We start from the raw sequence: 22,546 nt of genomic DNA, 5'->3' as shown, positions 1-22,546 counted from the left end.
GGCTTTTCTGGGCTGGTCATATCACGTGGGATGCTCAGGCCAAAAACCTTGCTCCATCTTAAGTGCTATCTTAAATGCTGTGTACCTCCATAAACTTTGGCTTTACTAGAAAGAATCTCTCTGCAATCAGTCCCTGAGTTCCAAACATCCAACTTACATATAACTAGCACATATGAACAGAGGTGATTATAGTAAATCTCCGAGTTATAAACATCCACCTGATGTACAACTTGCACTTAGGAATGGAGGCTATTACAGTGATCCCACAGATGCTTTTGTTTTGTGAGTGTTTCATCTTCACTCATTGTAAGGGCTCTAGCAGTAGTTACTGAATTAAATTTGTGGATCTGGTAGACCAATACACTGGTTTTTAAATTTAGCTGCACATTGGAGTTTGTGAAAATACTGAGGCCTGGGTCCCACTGCTGAACATACTGATTTAATTGGTCTGGCACACAGTCTGGGCACTGGACTTTAAAAATCTCTCCAGGTCATTATGATGTACAGCAAATTTTGAGGACCACTAACTCTGCTAATCCTAGGATTATCTAAAATGTCTCTTGGAGCTTGTTTGTTGGCCATGGTCTCCTATGGCCACTCGGTTGGTAAATTTATCTCTATCCCTACTCTATGAACAGATGTCCTCTTGAACTGGCTCCAAAATGAACTGGCCTCTTGAGGCCAAGTTTAACCTTATCTATAACTCCAAGTAACATCATGAAGGAATGCTTATTTCAGGTTTAAGTGTTAAAATATATTCCTCTAAACTTCCTTGTAATCCTGGTTGTTGATCTTTGGGAGCAGCTAATTATAAAAAAGGGCAAGTTTATAGCTAAATGAGTTAGTGTTATGTTTAAAAAGTTTATACATAAATATCTTAGTGTGATAGTAAAAGAAAGTGAAAGTGAATAATAAGGAAGTGAATTAAAGAATAAGTTTTAAACATCTTTATCCATTGGGTTGAATTAAAAAAAGAAATTAGTGGGAAGAAATATCTATGCAATTATTTCTCATCCAATATCATTTTCACGTGGACTCCTCTGTACACACACCTTTCACACTGATTTGTGATGAAAAGATGATGTATTGTGCCATAGGGAGACAGTACTAGTTTGCAATGCTTCTTAAAAAATCCTATAAAGTAGTAATGCCTACCCTATTGGGCAGGTGTTAATTTGCATTGTCAGTAAAAATCATAAAATTACAAGACATAAAAGAATTGGAGTGTGTTAGTTTGAGTGTTCTTCCTGGAGGGTTTGAGTTTCAATCAATCCATATCAATTTCTCACCCTCCTACCTCAAAAGACACCAAGTGTATAGATGCCTAGATGTCCATGGACGTCTGTGCCAGAACATGGGGAGTGTTCCACCATCAGGAGAATCAAACTCATGCCCTAAACTGGCCCTTGTAACTACTACATTTCTAGTCAATAGAGATTATGAGTTTATGTGACATTGCTGAGTTTTTGGATCCTTGATTTTGACAGATAAAATACAAAAAATGGTGACCGTGGTGCTTGTGTTTTGTAAACCTGTGACTGCATTCAAGCCTAAGAATACATTTCAAAGAAAGTTTTTTCTTCATGATCTCCCTCCCAAATCCAAACAGCTCCCCACAGACTGGGGAGCTTTATAAAACCACTCAGAAGACTCTTCCTTTGCTTTCCCACCTGTAACTACTCTCCTCTGGTGCCTATTCCCTCATCTGCTATGCCCTCCATCCTGGACAGCCCACTTCCTGTCTGCATGCCCTTGCATATTTCATTTTTCTCCCAGACTGTTGTGTTCATCCTCCATCTCTATTAGATCTCGTTCCAGCTTCAATGTAGATCAATTCGTGATTCTTTCATTGCTTTTCTTGAATACCCCAGCTGGGAATTTACTCAACAAATCATATAGGTTAGGATCTTTGACTAGTTCAGTGGTATGGTTTGTCTGAGTCTAGCACAGACACCAATTATAGGTACTCCTAGATATTTTCTGAGTAAATGAATATAATTTCAGGCAATCTAGGGGTACTTCAGAAACCCATCCACAGCAAATCTTGATCCTAAAATGAAACCGAATTTCTCATTCCATTTTTCTAAAAGTTTTTTTTTAACAAACTTTTGAAGATTTAGTTATGTCAAGAGTTTTCTGACCCTTTTCAATGTGTTTATTGAAAAAACACCACCAAACTAACAAACCAAGTATGTGTAAATCCCAAAAATATTTAGTTCAGTTGTTTAGTTCTTTTTCAAGAATTCTGCATTTGTTTTTCAAATTTATCTCACTGACCTCTTTTTTTAAAAATCACCTCTGTCCTTTGATATTTTTCTTTGTGTCACATCACATTCCCTTTTATTTCTTTATCAAGATGTGCGTAGCTCTAGGTGCTAGCATTTCAGTTTATTGGAAAGGACAGTGTGTTTCAACAAACCTGCAATTCTTCCTTTACGTGAGAACTTATTCCTATGTAACTGGCTATAGGAAAATTCCAGAAAATAAAATTAAACAATATTAGCATCTAAATATTGGCTCTCACAGATTAAAATTATTAAATAATTTCCTTTTCATTGGGTCATAGGCAGACACATCAGAAGCTCAAAGATTCTTTTATTTATTTTTTCATCGAATAAATAATTATTGAGTGTGTGCTAAGTAGAGGTTGTGTGCTGACTGACTCACATGTAAATAACAATCTGGAGTACTTTCCCCAAATTTTGCTTGCAAATATGTTCACATGTCCAGCTTAATTTTGCTAAGTTCTTATTTCATCATTTTTCTAGCCATGCTCATTCTTACTGAGAAGAAAAACATCTTTTAATTACTCTAAGTAAAAGTTATGTTAGAAATGATAAAAATTGAACATGTTTAAACAGAGAAATAAAGGAAAACATTTAATATATTAAATTTGGACAAGAAAATGGCTACTGAATAAATTCAGACATTTCCATAAAAGAAAAGGCATCTTTGTTTCAAAAAAAAAAGTGTATACAGAAAACTCCAATAAAATGAAACATCATTAGACAAAGTTCTCTAGTCATGAACATGATGGCAATAATGAAAATAGCTCTGTAATGACAAAACTTTTAAAGTAGGTTGTGGATTACTGTTTCAGTATAATTTTGGCATCAAGTACACTTATATGCTGTGAATGTTGACTACGTATGTATTCCTTATATTGTCCCCATATTATTCACCAGAACATAGTGAATGTGGGTATTCAATATTTAACATTGTTTGTTTTAGTGATTTAGAAGTAGTGCTGACTATAGTAACAATAAGCTAGGGTATACTTCAAAATAACTACAAGAGTGGAACTGGAGTATTCCTTGCACAGAGAAATGACAAGTGCTTGAGATGATGGCACACCATTTACCCTGATTTGATTATTATACATTGTATTTCTGTATCAGAACATTACATGTTCCCTATAGACATATACAACTATTATGTACCCATAATAATGGGTACATAAAAATGAAAAAAAATTCTTGGAAAAAGAAGTATTACTAACAGCCCAGGAATAATTTTGCCAAGACTTTGAACTGTGTAGGGTACAGCTAAAGGGGATACATTTTATAAGTGATCCCTGTGTACTCTGCAGGAGGGGCTCCATCTTCCGTAGTCCTCCTGTGGTGATAAGAATGTTGGTTCAAGGATTTTATAGTTGATACTACTATAGTAATGCAATGTCATGTAGTGAGAAATTTTAGGTAGATTTACTTGAGCTGACTATATATTGCTTTAGATTTGAAGTTAATATAATCCTTGAGCATCTTAAAGTGCCATCTGAATGTCTTAGTAATACTTTAGTAATTGTATATTGTAGAGATTTGTGAACTTAAGATTCATAAAAAATATCTTTCAGAAATGCCAAGGCACTTTGTGTTTGCTTTAGAATGCTTTATCTTAACCGTGGAGGGATATTGATATATATGTATTATTACACTATTTTTAAGATTTATATTTTTAAATGTTTAAAGAATAAAAATTTACTTTATAATATTTAGGACCAATAATTCAATAAAAGACTAAAAAATATAGATTATGTTATATTAAATTGTGATATTATGACATGTTATGTTATGGAGGATTAATTCCCAGCTAGAAAACATCTTTCCCTAAAAAGGAAGTTCAAAGATCTCCCTAAGGTTAAATGAATAAGTTGTGTACTGTGATAGTCTGTGGGGCATGTAATATTAACAACAAGAAATGAAGGAGAATAAGATGAGTCTAAGAATGACCTAGCTTTTCTATCATTTGGGATTGTGATAAAGAAATACCTGATAAAGTCAATTAACCCTAGAAATTACAGAATAAATGCCTGCATAAGTTATCATCATCTTAATATACTGTATTTTCCTTATAAAGTCTAATGGACTAGATTCGTAATTGTTGTTGTTAAAATAAAAGGTCAAGATAGCCAGCAATGTCATAAAAACTCTGCCTTAAAGCACTATAGTAAATATAACTATGGTGGCATTTTTTTCCAAGTAGCTAAGATTTGTTATTTTTTATAAGATTTTTACTTTAACGCTTTAGATCATATATTTATTAAGCAGAGGAATTCTGAGGAATTTAAAATTATTGTATCTCATTGTGTCCCAAGTATAGAACTAATAATGAAATAAACAAGGAAATATTTGAAACACAATTTCCCTTGATTGAGGTATGAGATTTATTTTTTATTAAATGTATGTTTGCACAGGCAAATCTATGGGAAATAATTTGTTATTTATTTTTATTGTAGTTAAAAAACTTGATTTATAAATCATTTTAATTGGTCAAGATGGTGATAAATTTTGATAACTGACCAAATTCCAAACTTTGGAAAGACTTTTTTTTTTCTTAGTAAGATCTAAAATGGATACTTTTAGAATATTTCTTGCTTGTTAAGATCTAAAATGGGGACTTGAGCAATCCCTTAGCTTAGAGGAGATATTTTTGGATGGAAATACAACTTAGGTAATATTTTTATGATACTGATATTTTTGTTCAAAATTCTTTTTTAAACTTTCCTCAATAAGTAGTTTTAGTAGCTTATACATAGTACAGCATTGTAAAAATAATGCTGTTATGGGGAAAGACATCTGGAATTGTGGTTTGCCACGAGGTCTGTATTGTTAAGACACTGAAGTCTCATAATTTTATACACTTTATCATTCTTCTTTATGTTGTTATAGAAATTAGTAATGTGTTTAGTCAGAATTAATAACAATGGGTTATTGTTTTAGGAAAGAAAAGGACATAAAAATACTCAAATTTTACTTTCATTCCTTCAATTAGTCTATGCATGGGTGAAGAATGTTTTAATAGTATTCTTTTCACGGATTTTAATGTTTCCACATGTGACCTGTGTTTCAGAACCCTCATTTGTATTTCAGAAAATACATATAATAGCAATGACTTTCAGTGGAAAACAAGTAAAATCTTCCAAGTAAAATGCCACATACTGGCCAATTGACCTGAATTTGGTCAATTATCGAAATTTATCTCCATCTTGACCAGTAATTTTGGCTTTTTTCTATTTGCCTAGGGTAATTAAACAAATGAAACAAACATGAAACACACTTGGGATTTCTCTCTGAAGTTATTCACAGATTATTTGTGCATCTTACTATGTAGACCACTTCCTTAAGTCAATGTCAGATTATTCTTTTTTGAGCTAATTTTTGTGCTCTGGGATGTCTGTAGGGAGACAACCACTGCCCTGAGAGCTTTCAGATAATGAACATTATGTTCACCAGAACATGTAAGGGGGAAGGAACTGCTATACATTTTACATTTAGCCTGTTCTAGTTTTAAAAAGTGAAAGAGCATCAAGGACAGGTGATAATATTGCTTTGTGGCTTTAATATATTGCCATTTATTCAAAGGTTGTGTGCCATTTTGTCTTTAAATACCTTTATGAGGTAGTTTGGAGAGATCTCTGCCCTTTTCAAGCTGTGACAATTTTCCTATTTAAGAGCAAAAAAGTCTACTGTTGAAAAATATGCATAACTAACAGGAAAGTATAATAAAATTGTTTAAACTCTGCTAAAACTTTGAGATTTTGCATTAGTGAGTTTAAGGTCTAATTTATCAGTACCTGACACTTTTATGTTTGAGAAGAAAAGATGCCAAAATTTCCTGATTTTACTTCAAAATAGATGCTGCAGACTGCACCAGGAGACACAAGAGTATGACTCTCTGTTTTTTTTCCCAGCTCTGTCAATGTCACAAACAACAATTAGTCCACCAAATGTAATTAGAGAAGGTATTTCAGTTTATAGGGGGAGATTCTAGTGACCATTTTACATTAAATAACTTAAATGCTTCCCACAACATACTGTAGACTAACTCTACCAAGAATCCAAGTTAAAATTATACAGGACTGGAAAGTTACAAACATTATGATTAACTCCACTTATCTTTTACCCATGACAGTCTCTCCTAGTTATTCCTAGGACATTCTTTTATGAAATCTTCCAAAGGATTAAAATTCTTATTTCTCCACTGGTTTGACAGAGCCCTGTGGGTAATGTCATTGCTCTATTGACTGTGGAAAAAGAGGGGAAAGAAAACATATGGTTCTCTATCAGGCCATGCCATTAGCTCTTCGGAAAAACAGAACATAGTTACGAAAACTTCTAAGAATACCCCGTTTCAGATCAGTACAAACGCATGATACAGAGCAGGAAGCACACATCATCAGTGGATGATTCTTACTCTTCTGTTTCTAAAATTTCCTTCTGATTTTTATAACTTCATAATTAGGATGACCCACGAGAGCTTTCTTAGAGAAAATTTCAACTGGGAAAAGTAGTAGGTAGTTTTTATAATTTATAAAAACGTGCAAAATTAATGATAATTTTATTTATAAATACTTTGTTGTATTAAAAAATATCTACCTTACAGAGGTTTTCAGTTCAAGGTATAAGCTCATTTAATTTTGACAACATCTTTAGAGATGCAGCAGAGATAAGATATGTTCTATAGACTAGCTGTCTCTACTATAAATATATTTTGATCATGTGTATTGCTTTCTTTAAACTATTTTCCATTTCTCAAGAAAAGTAAGTTAACTTTTTGATTAGAAACTGAGAGGTCCTCATTAAACAAGGAGAAAACTGATCAAAAAGTCTTAATTATGCCTCAAATATTCACAAGCAATGCGGAGAGCCATCTGGGGAAGGAATAATGCTTATTTGGGAGTTTACTGGAAGCCTCTTTTCAGAGTCTCCCTAGCTTCTCACTTTCAATTACAAAAGGGTCTATGGCTCTCTTGAGCTTGGATATTCAGGAGCACTTTCCCTGCAAATTGCAAATTCAGTTTATGAATCTGACAAAGGAGAACAGTCTTCAAGTGGGATATATTTGTATATGGTTGAGTTTGCTAGGAGTTGAGAATCTATAGTATTGTGGCACCACATGATTCTCTGTGCTATATTCTAAACCACAAAATAGGTGGTGTTATTCCATTTGTCCTATCATACTTACTTCCAGATATCTTGACTTCTGAGATGTGGACTCCTTTCCGAACATCTTTCCAACCCTATTCCAAATATTGCTTAATACAGCTCCACTTTAAACATACACTTTAAATATACAACACTACCTCTTGCCTACCTAAGTAAAACATGACGGTGGCTGAACCTTGGTCCTTTAGTTGAAAAATCAAAGTACTTTATTGCTACCGTACCCACAGTCCCTCCCTTGCTGGACCTCATGCAAAGAGACTTTGTTGTTTCCATCTATGATTTTGCTGCTTTCATTTGGGTCAGTATTATTGGAGTCATTCTTCTGGCAAAGCAGTTAAAAAGAAATCTAGCCCATTTTTTCCCTACACAATATATCTGATGATCATTGCTTAAAAGAGCTGGTATAATGGCCTGCACCACAGTGATGATGCTCAGTCTTCTATTTAGATTCAAGGTGGGGAGACTTCAAGGGCAGATCAGTTTAGACATAGATATATTTTGAGTCAATGACATAAAATTGGTTACAATTTTTTTTTGGTAACAGAAAAAGCCTCCCCACACACAATTTAAAGTAAATAAAAGAGCTTCTAAAGCTCTTTTGAAATAGATGACAGTTTTCAGGTAAGTATTTGAAAGGATTGTCAACATCCTTTGCAAATACCCATAAAATGTACTGAACAGAGAGATCTCTCTGGTAGGAACTTTGGTAAATCATTGAGTTCCCCAATCCCTAAAATTTGCAAGGCGTTGTAACCCCTGGTTTGCCAGAAGATTAGCAAACACAAGACACAAAAGTATGTTTATTTCCTGACTACTGCAGACTAGGCCCTTTACCTAGAAGCTAGATTTAGTTTCTGGGATTTTCCAGATGACATTCTAGAATAGGTAACTACTATTGATACCCAGGGAAGTCAAGTTTTAAATTGCTTCTCTTGGGATGAAATTTTTTGTGGACTTTAGGCCCTTGGAATAAAAATCCATGAAACGTTTTTGAATGAGTGATATGAGAATTTTAATAAAAGTTGCAATAACCCTGAAAATAGTGTCTTGAATAATCTATGTACTATTAATAACAATGCATGCATACTGGCGTGCATTCATAACTATTTGGTCATAAATATGTGACTGTAATTATGGTATTTATAGTCAACTTACAAAAATACATGTATATCTGAATGGCAATAGTTAATCCCTAGCTCTAACCACAAGCCTTGGATTAGCTTATTATGAGAAAGTGTAATAGATAATTACAAAATGGACAAAGCTCTTACACTCTTGACTTCAACGTTTTAGAGTAACTGTGGCAGCATCCTAAAAGCTTCATTTGTCATCATTATTTCTCTTACCTCACAAGGTAAAATCTAAATTCTGTGGAAATAACTGGAAATCAAATGGGAAAGAGACCTTCAGATGATCTAAACACATAGAAGAATAGTTCTTTCCCAGAATACTCATGCACAACCTTCAAAGAGGTTCAGGGCCACTGCAAAAATGCATGGGATGACATCTAAGACACGTCTCTCATTAAAAAGACTTAAGCATTGCCTAGCTTGGCCCATGGTTACCTTTTACCACAGAGGCTAAGAATCTAACCTTTAGCCGAATCCTTTTCTTTGATTTAGGTGAGCACCTCTTTGAAGCTTTGTTAACATCATGGAGGGTGGAACTCGCATGGCACTTTGTGGCTCAAATTTAAATTCTGATGGAGGGAACTCATCTGCATGCTACTTTAAATACAGAAAAGTGGTTTTCAAACTTAAAAACCTCTCAACTTAAGGGAAAAACACATGTCAGTTAAATAAACTATTCCACAAATCTGACATATATACCACAGATTTTTTTCTCTTCTAGGAGTTGATTGGTCATCTGCTGACAATAGATACCTAATTTAAACACAATCAGCACTTCACAAAGTGAAAAGACAATGTCATTACACTGGAAAAACAAGGTAGAGGTGAACACAAGCTGCTGTCAATGATTGAGGTTGTTGGGGGTTACCTTCAAATCATGATCTCCTATTTCTGGGTGCATTTGGCATTCAGTAAATAGAATTCTTGGGGCGGCGCCTGTGGCTCAAGGAGTAGGGCCCAGGCCCATATGCCGGAGGTAGCAGGTTCAAACCCAGCCCCGGCCAAAAACCACAAAAAAAAAAGAATTCTTGGAAATACCTGTTCATAGTGAGGTTGGGAGATCAGATGATGCTCATACTCTTCTTGGGCTTAAATTACCTTCTAGGACTGAGGAGTTGAGGCATTTTGGGTGTATATTAGTTCTTTCAGTATAAGAAATTCCATTTCTGGGCGGCGCCTGTGGCTCAGTCGGTAGGGCGCCGGCCCCATATACCGAGGGTGGCGGGTTCAAACCTGGCCCCGGCCAAACTGCAACCAAAAAATAGCCGGGCGTTGTGGCGGGCGCCTGTAGTCCCAGCTACTTGGGAGGCTGAGGCAAGAGAATCACTTAAGCCCTGGAGTTGGAGGTTGCTGTGAGCTGTGTGAGGCCACGGCACTCTACCGAGGGCCATAAAGTGAGACTCTGTCTCTGCAAAAAAAAAAAAAAAAAAAAAAGAAATTCCATTTCTGTAAATTATCATCACAGTTCAAAAAAAAGTACTATGGTGTATTTGAAAAGATGATGTTCCTTCCAAAATGCCCTCTAGTCACTTAAACACTGAAAAATTCACATATATTCATCTTAGATGCTCTAATATTAAAGAAAAGAACTGTTTTTTTCTTATCTAAATGGAGACTATCTCAATGGAGATGTGATAATAGAACTGTTGTGGTAGCTTGGCAGCATATGTCACTATCCGCCCCCCCCGCCCCCCCCGTGCATTTGACAATTGATGTGCTTGAATCTTTGTTTGTAAATCAATCTGCCAATCTTCTTTGTATGTGGAATGGTCTATGTTAACCTAGAAAAAGTATTGACCCAAATAGGCAAGATTTTCAAGAAATAGTTTAATGAGTGGAGTATGGCACACCATGGGATGAAATAGAGTGATGGTTAATGGAATGTATCAGCTGATTAACTCCCATCTTTTGAAAGGGAGGCAAAAAAAAAATCTTTTCAAATTATAGGTAATCTGTAAAAGAGGAATCTTCTTCTCTATTTCCCCTACATCAAGGGGAAATAAAAACCAAAACCAAAACCCAAACCAAAAGTTTCAGAAACTTCGACTTCAGATATGAGATCATGATCTGGAGGTCTATTAGTCTCAAATACCAGTTTGTCCTAGCACAGCAGTCCATGAGGCAAAATGCTAGAGTTATTTGTGATATGACTTTAAAACTCATGTACAAAAAATAACCCTATGGCTATGGGAAGTTATTTCCCATACTCAGATCTATAGATATTGTGCCCAAATGAACACAATGGAGAGGATGTGAATCATTATTATTTTTTCAGTGTAGCAAAGAGAGTTTTTTTTTTTGTTTGTTTGTTTTGTTTTTTTTTTAGGAAGAACAGAGAAAGTTTAAAGCACTTCCAAAAAGAGTTGGAAGTGGGTTCCTCTCATGAAGGAGCAGAAGTGAGAGAGAGAGAGAGATCGACATGGATTATTTTGACTAGAAACTCAATGGCATCAAGGCAGGACTCAACAAATTCCATTTAATAAATAAAATATTACTTAAATGTTTTTCATCTTGGAGTCTGTTCCCCTTCCTTTTCACTTCCTAGTAAACTCTTTATTTGCAAAAGTAAACTTGTTTCATTACTTCATTAATCTATCCACTTTATTTCCAAAGACAGTAACCAGAATTGAATGTTCTGTATCTATTGAACTTAATAGAGTCCAGTTTTTTTCTTAGTTATCAATATTATTTGATTAAAACATATAATCCAAGTTGATGGGAAATAATAATTTTCTTCTAGGTAAAAGAGCTTATTGGCATAGCAGCTTTTTGGACATTTGTTCTGTCCTACCTGGAAATAAATTATATTACTGTTTGGCATGAGAAAAGACATCTTATAGTAATGTTCTGTGGCAGGAAGCACAACATTAAACCAAGTGAGTACCCACAACAGACTGATTCTATCTGCAAGGGAGCAGTTTTAAACTTTAACTCAATGAAAATGTTTACTTCAGTACTTATTTTGAGGATGAGATCAGCAACAGTTCCAGTTAATATGCCATCTGTGGAGATCTGGGGTTACCCCAGCAGGTGGACAAATCAGGAGCACTTTCTAGGTAACAAGAACAATGGTATTGCAAAAAGCTGCAAAATGATATTGCAGTAATTATAGTGACCACTACTGTAGTGGTCATGGCCTGGGTTCATGTTACAAATAGTAATGCAAGGAACACACTAGCATTTATAGGATTAGAATAGTTTCCTTACAATAAGAACCAGTTGATGGTGCATGATGAATCGTGATGGTCCATTTTACTCTATTTCACTCTACAAGTTTCCTAGTTAGGTTTCCTTTCTTCCATGTTAATTATCTATATTCCATGGCAATATATTATAACCATTTAAAATAAGAACATTGTAACTATAGAATACTCCAACTCTCTCTCACACACACATAGATATGTATGGACGATATATGTAAAGTGCTCATTTGCAGTTGGGTGAGCTCTCCGAAAGCAGCCACATCAGTCTCTCAAATACAGAGGGCTATAAAACTCAAATAGAAAACCATGTGAACTATTTATTTCTAACATAAATTTTAAACCTTACCCATGTTGTAATTAACTTAAATGTCTTTTTTCTTTGCTAAGTCATCCAAAGCAAGAGTCCCAATGATTGACAATATGATGCGTATAATCTGACAGACTCACGTCTGTGTTTATTTTGCCTCTCCCATAGCTGAATAATACTCTTCCTGCTGAGACATTTGAGTTGATTTTGAATGGCTATTAATGAGGATATGTATTTGGCTAAAGTTGATTTGGCTTTCTAGAGAAAGGCTAGCCTATCTGCAAATGGACACCTCCCTCTGCACAAAAACATCAATGTATGCTAAAGACAAGTCTAAGTATATGTATATATGATATATATACATATATATGTACACATAAAATGAATTGGGAAGTCCTTTGGTTTAGACAGGATTAAAAATATACTTCCCAGGTGCATAGGTTTCCTTTAACCAACCTGTTCAAAAAACAAACATGAAGAATGTCATGACAATTTTGACATTTTCTATGTCTTTACCCCTATTTGGAGGACACCTTTTCTCTCTTCTCCATCTTGCCTCGGCATTTTCATTTTATAAACAGCTGGTTCTTTTGGCCTTCTGTCTTACCACTTCATTGATTTGTCCATTGCTTAGAAGAACTCATAAGATCATGTCCAGAAAATTATCTTTAGTAGAGAACAAGGTTGCAAAGAACTTTCCCCCTTTTTCTTATTCCCTCTTCCCCCAAGAAGCAGACACTTTGATGTGTCGTGAATAATGCACTCTTGATCTGACTTGCCGTGTGACTGCTGGCCAGCCCAAGCAGCTGAGGGCTGAGCTTTCCTTGCCCTGCATCATTGTGCAATACTGGAAAAGAAAAATAATCCATTAGTCTGCACCCCTCAGACTGTGGTGACGTGGTCAGGGTTCTCTTGAATTTCTATGCATTCAATTTCCTCTCTCTCCTTTCGTTTGGCCCGTTTCTTTTTCTTATGGTGCTTTTTGGAAGGTGGGAAAAAGGTTAGGAACACAGGTAAAATAACAAAACAGTGCAGAAGTGTGCAACCCCCAGTGAGCAGCAAGCATTTGAACAGTGTGAAGGTCAGGTTCGAAGGCACAAATAGAAGGGGGACCAACCCGATAAGAAAAGAAGTAATATTTTGCAAAATGGCTGTCCCATGCTCTTGCAGGGAGCTTTTTATACATTGTGTTCGGGTGTGCTCAGTTGCTAATACAAATGTGTAAAGCAGTGGTGCACAGTGGTCAATGGCGAAATTCAAAGTGTAGATAAGGCACAAGATAGAAATGCAATCCATGTCGACATTCCATAATGTCATTAATCCCAGAACGCCCAGCTCAATTGAGGTGACGCTAAGAATTAGCCAGAAGTTTCCCAAAGGGTGAATCACTAGGAAAAAAGTCAGGATTAACACCAGGAGAACACCAAAGCCTGCAATCAGAACAGGCACTGTGACAGATAAGCTGTAATGGTCCATGAAGACAAAGGAGGGGTTGAAGACGATGAATCGGATGCTCTTTGAGAGGGACAGGGGCCTCAACTTTTCTAAAACTTCTATGACTTCCTTCTGCTTGTCTCTGGTGGTCCTGGCCACCAGGTACAAGCGAGAAGCAATGATGTTGTTTTCATCTCCTGCCTTGGAGAAGATGATATCATTTCGAAAATGCTGGAATTCTGGCTTTTTTAAAAATGAGCTTTGTAGGACACTGATGAAGTCACTTTTGTTATTGGCACTGATGTTGCTGACTTTCAGGAACTGGTAGTACTGCTCCACCCAGGACACTGCAGTGAATCCACTGCAGAGCCTTCGCAGGTCCTCCTGGACGCTGCTATTCCAGTACTCCAGGGGCTCGTACACGTAGAATCCTATCACGGGGCTGTAGTTGCTGAAATATTTTTCCTGAACCATGGCGAAGGAAACGCTTGGGGAATCACTGGCTAGTAGATTGATGATGTTGGCTCTGTCACCGATCTGTAAGCACCCCATGAAGGAGAAGGAGGCATAAATGAGATAGAGGATGACGACAAATGGCTTCACGTAGATGTTGGTAATCCACTCATTGTAATGCTCTCGGAGGAAGTGCTGAATGAAGTGGTGCTGGTAGGGGTTCATCTCATGATGGGATGTCTGTTGATGCCCGTCACTCATCACAGCCTGGAACCATACGGGTTTACGATCCAGGTATTCTGCAGAAGGGATCTTACAGCAAAAGATGCTGTGGTAGCGGTTTTGCTCTAGTTGGCCAGCAAAGACCAGACAGGAGCCAAAGAAGGAGAAAATGTAGAAGTAGTTCAAAAGAATGGAGACACACATGTTCTGACAGAAGACCTTCACAGCCTCTATGTTTGTGAATGGGCTGGCACCCATGCCAAATGTGATGAAGTACAGGGAGCTGGTCATAGTGTAGGTGACCATCACATCAGAATAAGCATCTGCTATCCTGTCTTTGAAGGGAAGATTCTCTTTGGTTCTCCGCCATCCAGACAGAAGCTCAAATACTCCTTTAGTTCCATGACCTAATGTTAAAAAAAATAAGAATTGTTTTTATTTCCTCCAATGGTTCAAGTAAATTCCTTATAGCTTATCTATGCTAAACAACACCTTATACATTCATCTTCAAAGTGCTGGGCCTTTGATTAAGCTCTAAAAATTTGAGTTATGCACGGGATACATTTTGTCAGGATACATCCTTGTGAGTAAAAGCTCTGTGAGGAGCCCAAAGGTAATGCCTCCTGAAATCTCTCACCCAGGAAGGTCTTACTCTGACTTGTGTGACCTGGCCAAATTTATTGATATTTTTGGCAAAATAAAACATTTATTTTCTATTTTCTACTAATCTGATAAGTTATTCTTACATGATTTTTCTCCCTGGCATACATACTGTCTTCCTAAAAGGTTTATAAGTTGTCAAGGGCAGGAGCTGCTATTTGCGGGCCTTAAAATATCCCTCAACACAAATGCAAGTGCTTGCTTAACTGATTCATTGACTGGTCATCCCTAACCTCCATTACAAACTGATTTATATGCTGATTCAGGAAATTATAAGTTTATATTAAACATTTAAAATTTTCTTAAATTGATTTTATAATATTGGTAATCTGCTTGGTGGCCAAATGGCTTCCAAACTGATTTCCATAGACTTGATTAATTATAACTTTGGATGGGAGTCAAAAAAAATCTGCCAGGTCACACAAGACAGAGTAAGACCTTCCCAGGTGAGAGATTTCAGGAGGCATTACCTTTGGTCTCCTCACAGAGCTTTTACTCACAAGGAGTAATGGTGACTAACTGCTTTCGACTGCTTCATCATTAAAAATTCATCTTTTAAACAATTTTTGTGCACCTTCTGATAAAAAGAAATATGCCAAAAGTTTATTCAACCATTACTTGAATACCCACTATGTGCTAGACTGTTAGCTACTGAGCTGTTTGAGCTGTTTTTTTTTTTTTTTTTTTAATTTCAGGTTAATGTGAGGGTACAAATAACCAGGTTACAGTGTTGTTTAAAATTTATTTATTTTGGATTAATATAAGGATATATATGATTAGGTTACTCTATTTGTGTTAGAAAAAGTCGGAGTTATATTTGAGTTCTTCACCCAGGAGGTGTGCCATATATCCCCACAGGTACCATTAGGGAGGCACTTACCAAGCCCCATCTCCTCTTTCCTTCTCCTCCCTTCCTTCATTCAATTTTGTTTTTCCTCTCATATGTCCCTGAAATTTGCAGAAATTTTGCAGTGCTTAAGATACTACCACTTTCTTACTAGCAAAAGAAGAAAGAAGCTGGGAAAGCAAAGATATTTCTTTAATTTCCCCCCCTTTTCCATGTTCCTGATTTGATCCATCCATTCCCATCTGCAACATATCAATTGGTAACTTTCTGAATGAATATCAGTCTTCATAGATGACTCTTGTCCTTGTAGGGTAGCAGTGTTACATAGGAACCTGTTCTGTGAATGTATATAAGCCGTGCTTGGGCTGTTCTCCAAGAAGTCCATTAGATAAGGATATAGCTTAAAGGCACAAAATGACCCAATTCACAAAAACCTGGAAAATGGACTTTTGTATGGCACTTTGATGTTGGAGTTAAATGTTAACAGATCCAATTTATTTAGTAGCATTTTATCAAAGGCATTATAATAGCTAGCCTTACTACAATGACTCTAAATTTGTGGTGCTGACAGATTTTGTCAATTGACATACATGATTCTTCTCCATCTTCCTTATTTTTATTTGAGTATGTAATATAGTTAAAAACCTTATTTCCCAATTACTTTTCAGCAGGAAAGTGGTTCATTTGACATAGTTCTGGACAATGCAAGTGTAACTGAAAGTCATCTAAGGATACTTAGTATAAAACCAGAAGGTAATTTGTCCTGAGTAGTATCATAGATGGAGCCACAAAAAAAGGCCCTGTCTGCTATCCTTGGAATTCTCTTTTAAGAAGAACAAATCTACATTTGTCAAAGCCACCATAAGTAAGACTATTATATGCAGATGAATTTATTCCTAACCACAGAGTTTTATAGGTTACTTAACATTTACAAAAACTTCTTTTATGGGAAATCTGAGGATTCTTCCTTCGTAGTTTGACTATAGTATTTACAGATATAAATGTATATGATGCCAACTTTTGGTTTTAAAAATATATTAGCCAACCTTTTGGGAGTTGTTATTAATTTTTAAATGTTAGTAAAGAGAATTAGGCATTGGAGTACTTCTAACCTCAATTATAAAGCCTATTAATTCTCTACAGGTCTCTGTTCTTGGTCTCTAGTCAGGAAAAATAAGTTTATTATAACAAGTAAAAATGGTAATGAAAATTGCATATAGGTAAAAAGCAAGTTATTTTTTGAGGCAATGACTAGTTCTTCTTGCATTTTGTCATGAGCTAAATCAACATAGATGTATTAAATTAAGTCTGGTGATTTTTAACAAACCACATTGGATTGTTCTCTCCTATTTTCTGCAAGGCTCCTTGACCAGACAGAGTGCTGTACTTGTTCTCTTATTTCCTTGACAAAAATATAATATTAAGGTAACAGTTGTGGCAATTAAAAATTCTTTAATTGGAGAACCTCTGTTCAGAAATGAGGGCTCTTACTATCTTTGTAGTCACAAAGGACAAAAGTTACATGGGGCTATAGATAAATTTGGCTTGTATTTGCTAATTGTTGTTTTTATATAACATTAGGTACACTGTGTAGGCTAGATTTTTGCTTTATGTAGTAGAAAGGTCTGTAGGTATAGGAAGATAATATTAAATCATATTAGATTAAGTAATCATTTAAGTGTGATAAAGATTAAAAACACTATTTCCAAACTTTGTTTGGAGATAGATTATTTTATCCCACTCCCAGGTTTCTTTCTCTCCATCTGTTTCTCCCTCCCTCCCTTCCTTCTTTCTTTTGATAGAGTTTCACTGCATTTCCCCACCTTGAATGCCATGGCATCAGCCTAATCCACAGTGACCTCAATCTCCTGCGCTCAAGCAATCCTCCTGCCTCAGCCTCCTGAGTAGTTGGGACTACAGGTACCCACCACAATGCCAAGCTAATTACTTTTTTCTATTTTTTAGTAGAGATGGGGTCTTGCTCTTGCTCAAGTTGCTCTTGAACTTCTTAGCTCAAGCAGTCTTCTGGTCTTGGCCTCTCAGAGTGCTAGGATTATAGGCATGACCACCACGCCCAGTCTAACCCTTAGCCAGGGTTGTTTACTGCCCCTGACATGCCACGGTATCTTGGTATCTTTTCTTAGCCTTGTTCATGTTTTATAATACCTTCTCCTCATTGCTCAGCTTTATAACGTCTTTCCCTCATTGTCAGTCATAGTCATTGGCCAGTTCAATTCTCATCGTTGCCATGAAACAAACTCTACTGATTCCAGAGTTTTTTTGTTAAATTCTTATCGCACTAATTAGTTACTCATTTTGGCTCTCAACCACCTGCTGTTTTGCTCTGGAAAGAAGTGGTTTTCTCAGGGTATGTTCTATCTCTTGGTTAGACTATAAGGCTAGGGAATGCATTTTATGTTACTTTTACCCTCTGCAGCACATCTGGCAAAGTGATAGATAACTGAAAGATGTCCATTAATCTCTTATTGAATTAAATCAACTATAATTCATGATATTAGATAATCCAAAAATGTAACTTTTACTTATTCTAAAATTTATTATGCATCTTTATACCTGTATCAATTGTGTCCAGAAGAGCTGTAACTATTTAATTCAGTTCTATTACATACACACAAATGTATGCACACATGTATATTTTATAGAGTTTATTATATACAAAAGCTTTTGCAAAGAAATATATCATAGAAACAAAGGTAAAAGAGAAACACAATATTTTCCAACATTTGTCAGTCCAGCAGGTCATTTTCACTTAGGTAATTCTGAAATTATAGATTCTAATAGAATTGCCTTAATAATAGGCTATCCTGTAACAAAGCCATCCATACTTCTCGAAAAATAAAGAATCAAGGACACAAGTTAAGAAGAGAACATGTTTGGTGGCACCTGTGGCTCAGTGTTTAGGGAACTTGCCCCATATACCGAGGATGGCAGGTTCAAACCCGGCCCCAGCCAAACTGCAACAAAAAATAGCCAGATGTTATGGCATGGACCTGTAGACCCAGCTACTCTGGAGGCTGGGGCCGGAGAATTGCCTAAGCCCAAGAGTTAGAGGTTGCTGTGAACTGTGACATGCCATGGCACTCTGCTGAGGGGGATAAAGTGAGACTGTCTCAAAAAAAAAAAAAAGGGGGTGGCACCCGTGGCTTAGTGGGTAGGGTGCCATCCCCATAAAAATAAATAAATAAACAAAAGAAGAGAACATGTCAAATTGATTTTTCTTTTTGATTGCCACTTCTGATCTCATGTAATTAGAAAATATACTACAGTATTACTAAAACAGCTTAAATTTTATTTTGAATCCTTGATAATGCATACAAATGCCTGTATTGAAATGTTAAAAGTCCATTAGGTTTTTAGATTTAAAAATAAATTTTAATGAATCTGAAATAACTGTGTATAATATTAATGGAATTATAAAGAGAGATAGAGATTTTAAACACTTTTGTTTATTTAATCCAGGGCTTCTCAACCTTAGCACCATTGACACTTTGGGCTGGATAATTCTTCACTGTTGGGAACTGTCATGTACACTGCAGAATTTTTAACATCATTTTTGGCTTCTACCCAGTAGATGCCAGGAGCGCATCCCACAATTTTGACAACCAACTATATCTCCAGATGTTGCCAAAAGCTGCCAAATTATTGGCTTAGTCAAAAGAAAAAGGAATAGTATACACACACATGCTTACTTAGTTACCTTTTTTATTATAAAATTAGGACACATTTTCATTAAAAATTTGCGAAAGTGGAAAAAATAGCAGTGAAAAAATTATTCTGTAATCTCACAACATAGAAAACTGCTGTTAACTATTTGATAAGGTCATTTATTGCTTGATTTCTAAGCCTATGTATAGGTGTATGTATCTTTCCATCTATCCAGAGAGGTAACTATTTAAGTAGCTTGTTCAAAGAGCTGGGCTTCTATCAGCAAAAAATGAGGATTCGGAATTATTTTTGCTGCTCTGTCTGTTAGCTAGTCAACCTTTACGAGCCTGTTTTCTAACCTCCGCACGGTTTTCTCTCTTGGTTTCTTAGTTTTTCACTTTAGTTTCTATTCTGGGGTTGAAACTGCTTCTGAGCATGTGCTTACTTGCAAGAAGCCCCAACTCTGTCTTTGGCTTTTTCTCTGAGCATCTTTTTTTTTTTTTTTTTTTTTTTATTGTTGGGGATTCATTGAGGGTACAATAAGCCAGGTTACACTGATTGCAATTGTTAGGGAAAGTCCCTCTTGCAATCATGTCTTGCCCCCATAGAGTGTGACACACACCAAGGCCCCACCCCCCTCCCTCCGTCCCTCTTTCTGCTATTCCTCCCCCCCCATAACCTTAATTGTCATTAATTGTCCTCATATCAAAATTGAGTACATAGGATTCATGCTTCTCCATTCTTGTGATGCTTTACTAAGAATGATGTCTTCCACGTCCATCCAGGTTAATACGAAGGATGTAAAGTCTCCATTTTTTTTAATAGCTGAATAGTATTCCATGGTATACATATACCACAGCTTGTTAATCCATTCCTGGGTTGGTGGGCATTTAGGCTGTTTCCACATTTTGGCGATTGTAAATTGAGCTGCAATAAACAGTCTAGTACAAGTTTTCTTATGATAAAAGGATTTTTTTCTTCTGGGTAGATGCCCAGTAATGTACACTGCAGTATCAAATGGGAGGTCTAGGTTGAGTGCTTTGAGGTTTCTCCATACTTCCTTCCAGAAAGGTTGTACTAGTTTGCAGTCCCACCAACAGTGTAAAAGTGTTCCCTTCTCTCCACATCCACGCCAGCATCTGCAGTTTTGAGATTTTGTGACATGGGCCATTCTCACTGGGGTTAGATGGTATCTCAGGGTGGTTTTGATTTGCATTTCTCTAATATATAGAGATGATGAACATTTTTTCATGTGTTTGTTAGCCATTCGTCTGTCGTCTTTAGAGAAAGTTCTATTCATGTCTCTTGCCCATTGATATATGGGATTGTTGGCTTTTTTCATGTGGATTAATTTGAGTTCTCTATAGATCCTAGTTATCAAGCTTTTGTCTGATTGAAAATATGCAAATATCCTTTCCCATTGTGTAGGTTGTCTCTTTGCTTTGGTTGTTGTCTCTTTAGCTGTACAGAAGCTTTTCAGTTTAATGAAGTCCCATTTGTTTATTTTTGTTGTTGTTGCAATTGCCATGGCTGACTTCTTCATGAAGTCTTTCCCCAGGCCAATATCTTCCAGTGTTTTTCCTATGCTTTCTTGGAGGATTTTTATTGTTTCATGTCTTAAATTTAAGTCCTTTATCCATCTTGAATCAATTCTTGTGAGTGGGGAAAGGTGTGGGTCCAGTTTCAGTCTTTTACATGTAGACATCCAGTTCTCCCAACACCATTTATTGAATAGGGAGTCTTTCCCCCAAGGTATGTTCTTGTTTGGTTTATCGAAGATTAGGTGGTTATAAGATGTTAGTTTCATTTCTTGGTTTTCAATTCGATTCCAAGTGTCTATGTCTCTGTTTTTGTGCCAGTACCATGCTGTCTTGAGCACTATGGCTTTGTAGTACAGACTAAAATCTGGTATGCTGATGCCCCCAGCTTTATTTTTATTACTAAGAACTGCCTTAGCTATACAGGGTTTTTTCTGGTTCCATACAAAACGCAGAATCATTTTTTCCAAATCTTGAAAGTACGATGTTGGTATTTTGATAGGAATGGCATTGAATAGGTAGATTGCTTTGGGAAGTGTAGACATTTTAACAATGTTGATTCTTCCCATCCATGAGCATGGTATGTTCTTCCATTTGTTAATATCCTCTGCTATTTCCTTTTTGAGGATTTCATAATTTTCTTTATAGAGGTCCTTCACCTCCTTCGTTAGGTATATTCCTAGGTATTTCATTTTCTTTGAAACTATGGTGAAGGGAGTTGTGTCCTTAATTAGCTTCTCATCTTGACTGTTATTGGTATATACAAAGGCTACTGACTTGTGGACATTGATTTTGTATCCTGAAACATTACTGTATTTTTTGATGACTTCTAGGAGTCTTGTGGTTGCGTCTTTGAGGTTCTCTGAGTATAAGATCATGTCGTCAGCAAAGAGGGACAGTTTGACCTCCTCTGCTCCCATTTGAATTCCCTTTATTTCCTTGTCTTGCCTAATTGTATTGGCTAGAACTTCCAGCACTACGTTGAATAGTAAAGGTGACAGAGGACAACCTTGTCTGGTTCCAGTTCTAAGAGGAAAAGCTTTCAGTTTTACTCCATTCAGTAAAATATTAGCTGTAGGTTTGTCATAGATAGCTTCAGTTTTAGAAATGTGCCACCTATGCCTATACTCTTCAGTGTTCTAATTAGAAAAGGGTGCTGGATTTTATCAAATGCTTTTTCTGCATCTATTGAGAGGATCATATGATCTTTATTTTTGCCTCTGTTAATATGGTGGATAACGTTTATGGACTCGCATATGTTAAACCAGCCTTGCATCCCTGGGATGAAACCTACTTGATCATGATGAATGACTTTTTGATGATAAGCTGTAATCTATTGGCTAGGATTTTGTTGAGAATTTTTGCATCTATGTTCATGAGTGAGATTGGTCTGAAATTCTCCTTTTTGTTTGGGTCTTTTTCTGGTTTTGGTATCAGGGTGATGTTTCTTCATAGAATGTGTTGGGGAAGATTCCTTCTTCCTCAATTTTTTGGAATAATTTCTGCAGTACAGGAATAAGCTCTTCCTTGAAGGTTTGATAGAATTCTGGAGTGAAGCCATCTGGACCAGGACATTTTTTGGTTGGAAGATTTTTTATTGTTTCTTTAATCTCAGTGCTTGAAATTGGTCTGTTCAAGAGC

At 36.2% G+C, this 22,546-nt stretch overlaps 1 protein-coding gene across 1 annotated transcript in view; it reads right to left on the bottom strand.

Annotated features, from left to right (window-relative positions):
* Window positions 1-12,692: 12,692 nt before the first annotated feature.
* PTCHD4 (patched domain containing 4) overlaps window positions 12,693-22,546 on the bottom strand; it is a 217,344-nt gene continuing 207,490 nt past the window's right edge. The window contains exon 3 of the mRNA XM_053602640.1: window positions 12,693-14,601. Coding sequence (XP_053458615.1) covers window positions 12,968-14,601 — 1,634 coding nt within the window. The 3' untranslated portion in view covers window positions 12,693-12,967. The remainder of the gene's footprint in view (window positions 14,602-22,546) is intronic.

The sequence above is a fragment of the Nycticebus coucang genome, chromosome 9 (assembly GCF_027406575.1).
Source record: "Nycticebus coucang isolate mNycCou1 chromosome 9, mNycCou1.pri, whole genome shotgun sequence".
Lineage (NCBI taxonomy): Eukaryota > Metazoa > Chordata > Mammalia > Primates > Lorisidae > Nycticebus > Nycticebus coucang.
The sequence above is the reverse complement of the archived record's forward strand: the minus strand, read 5'-3'. Positions and strand labels throughout refer to the sequence as shown.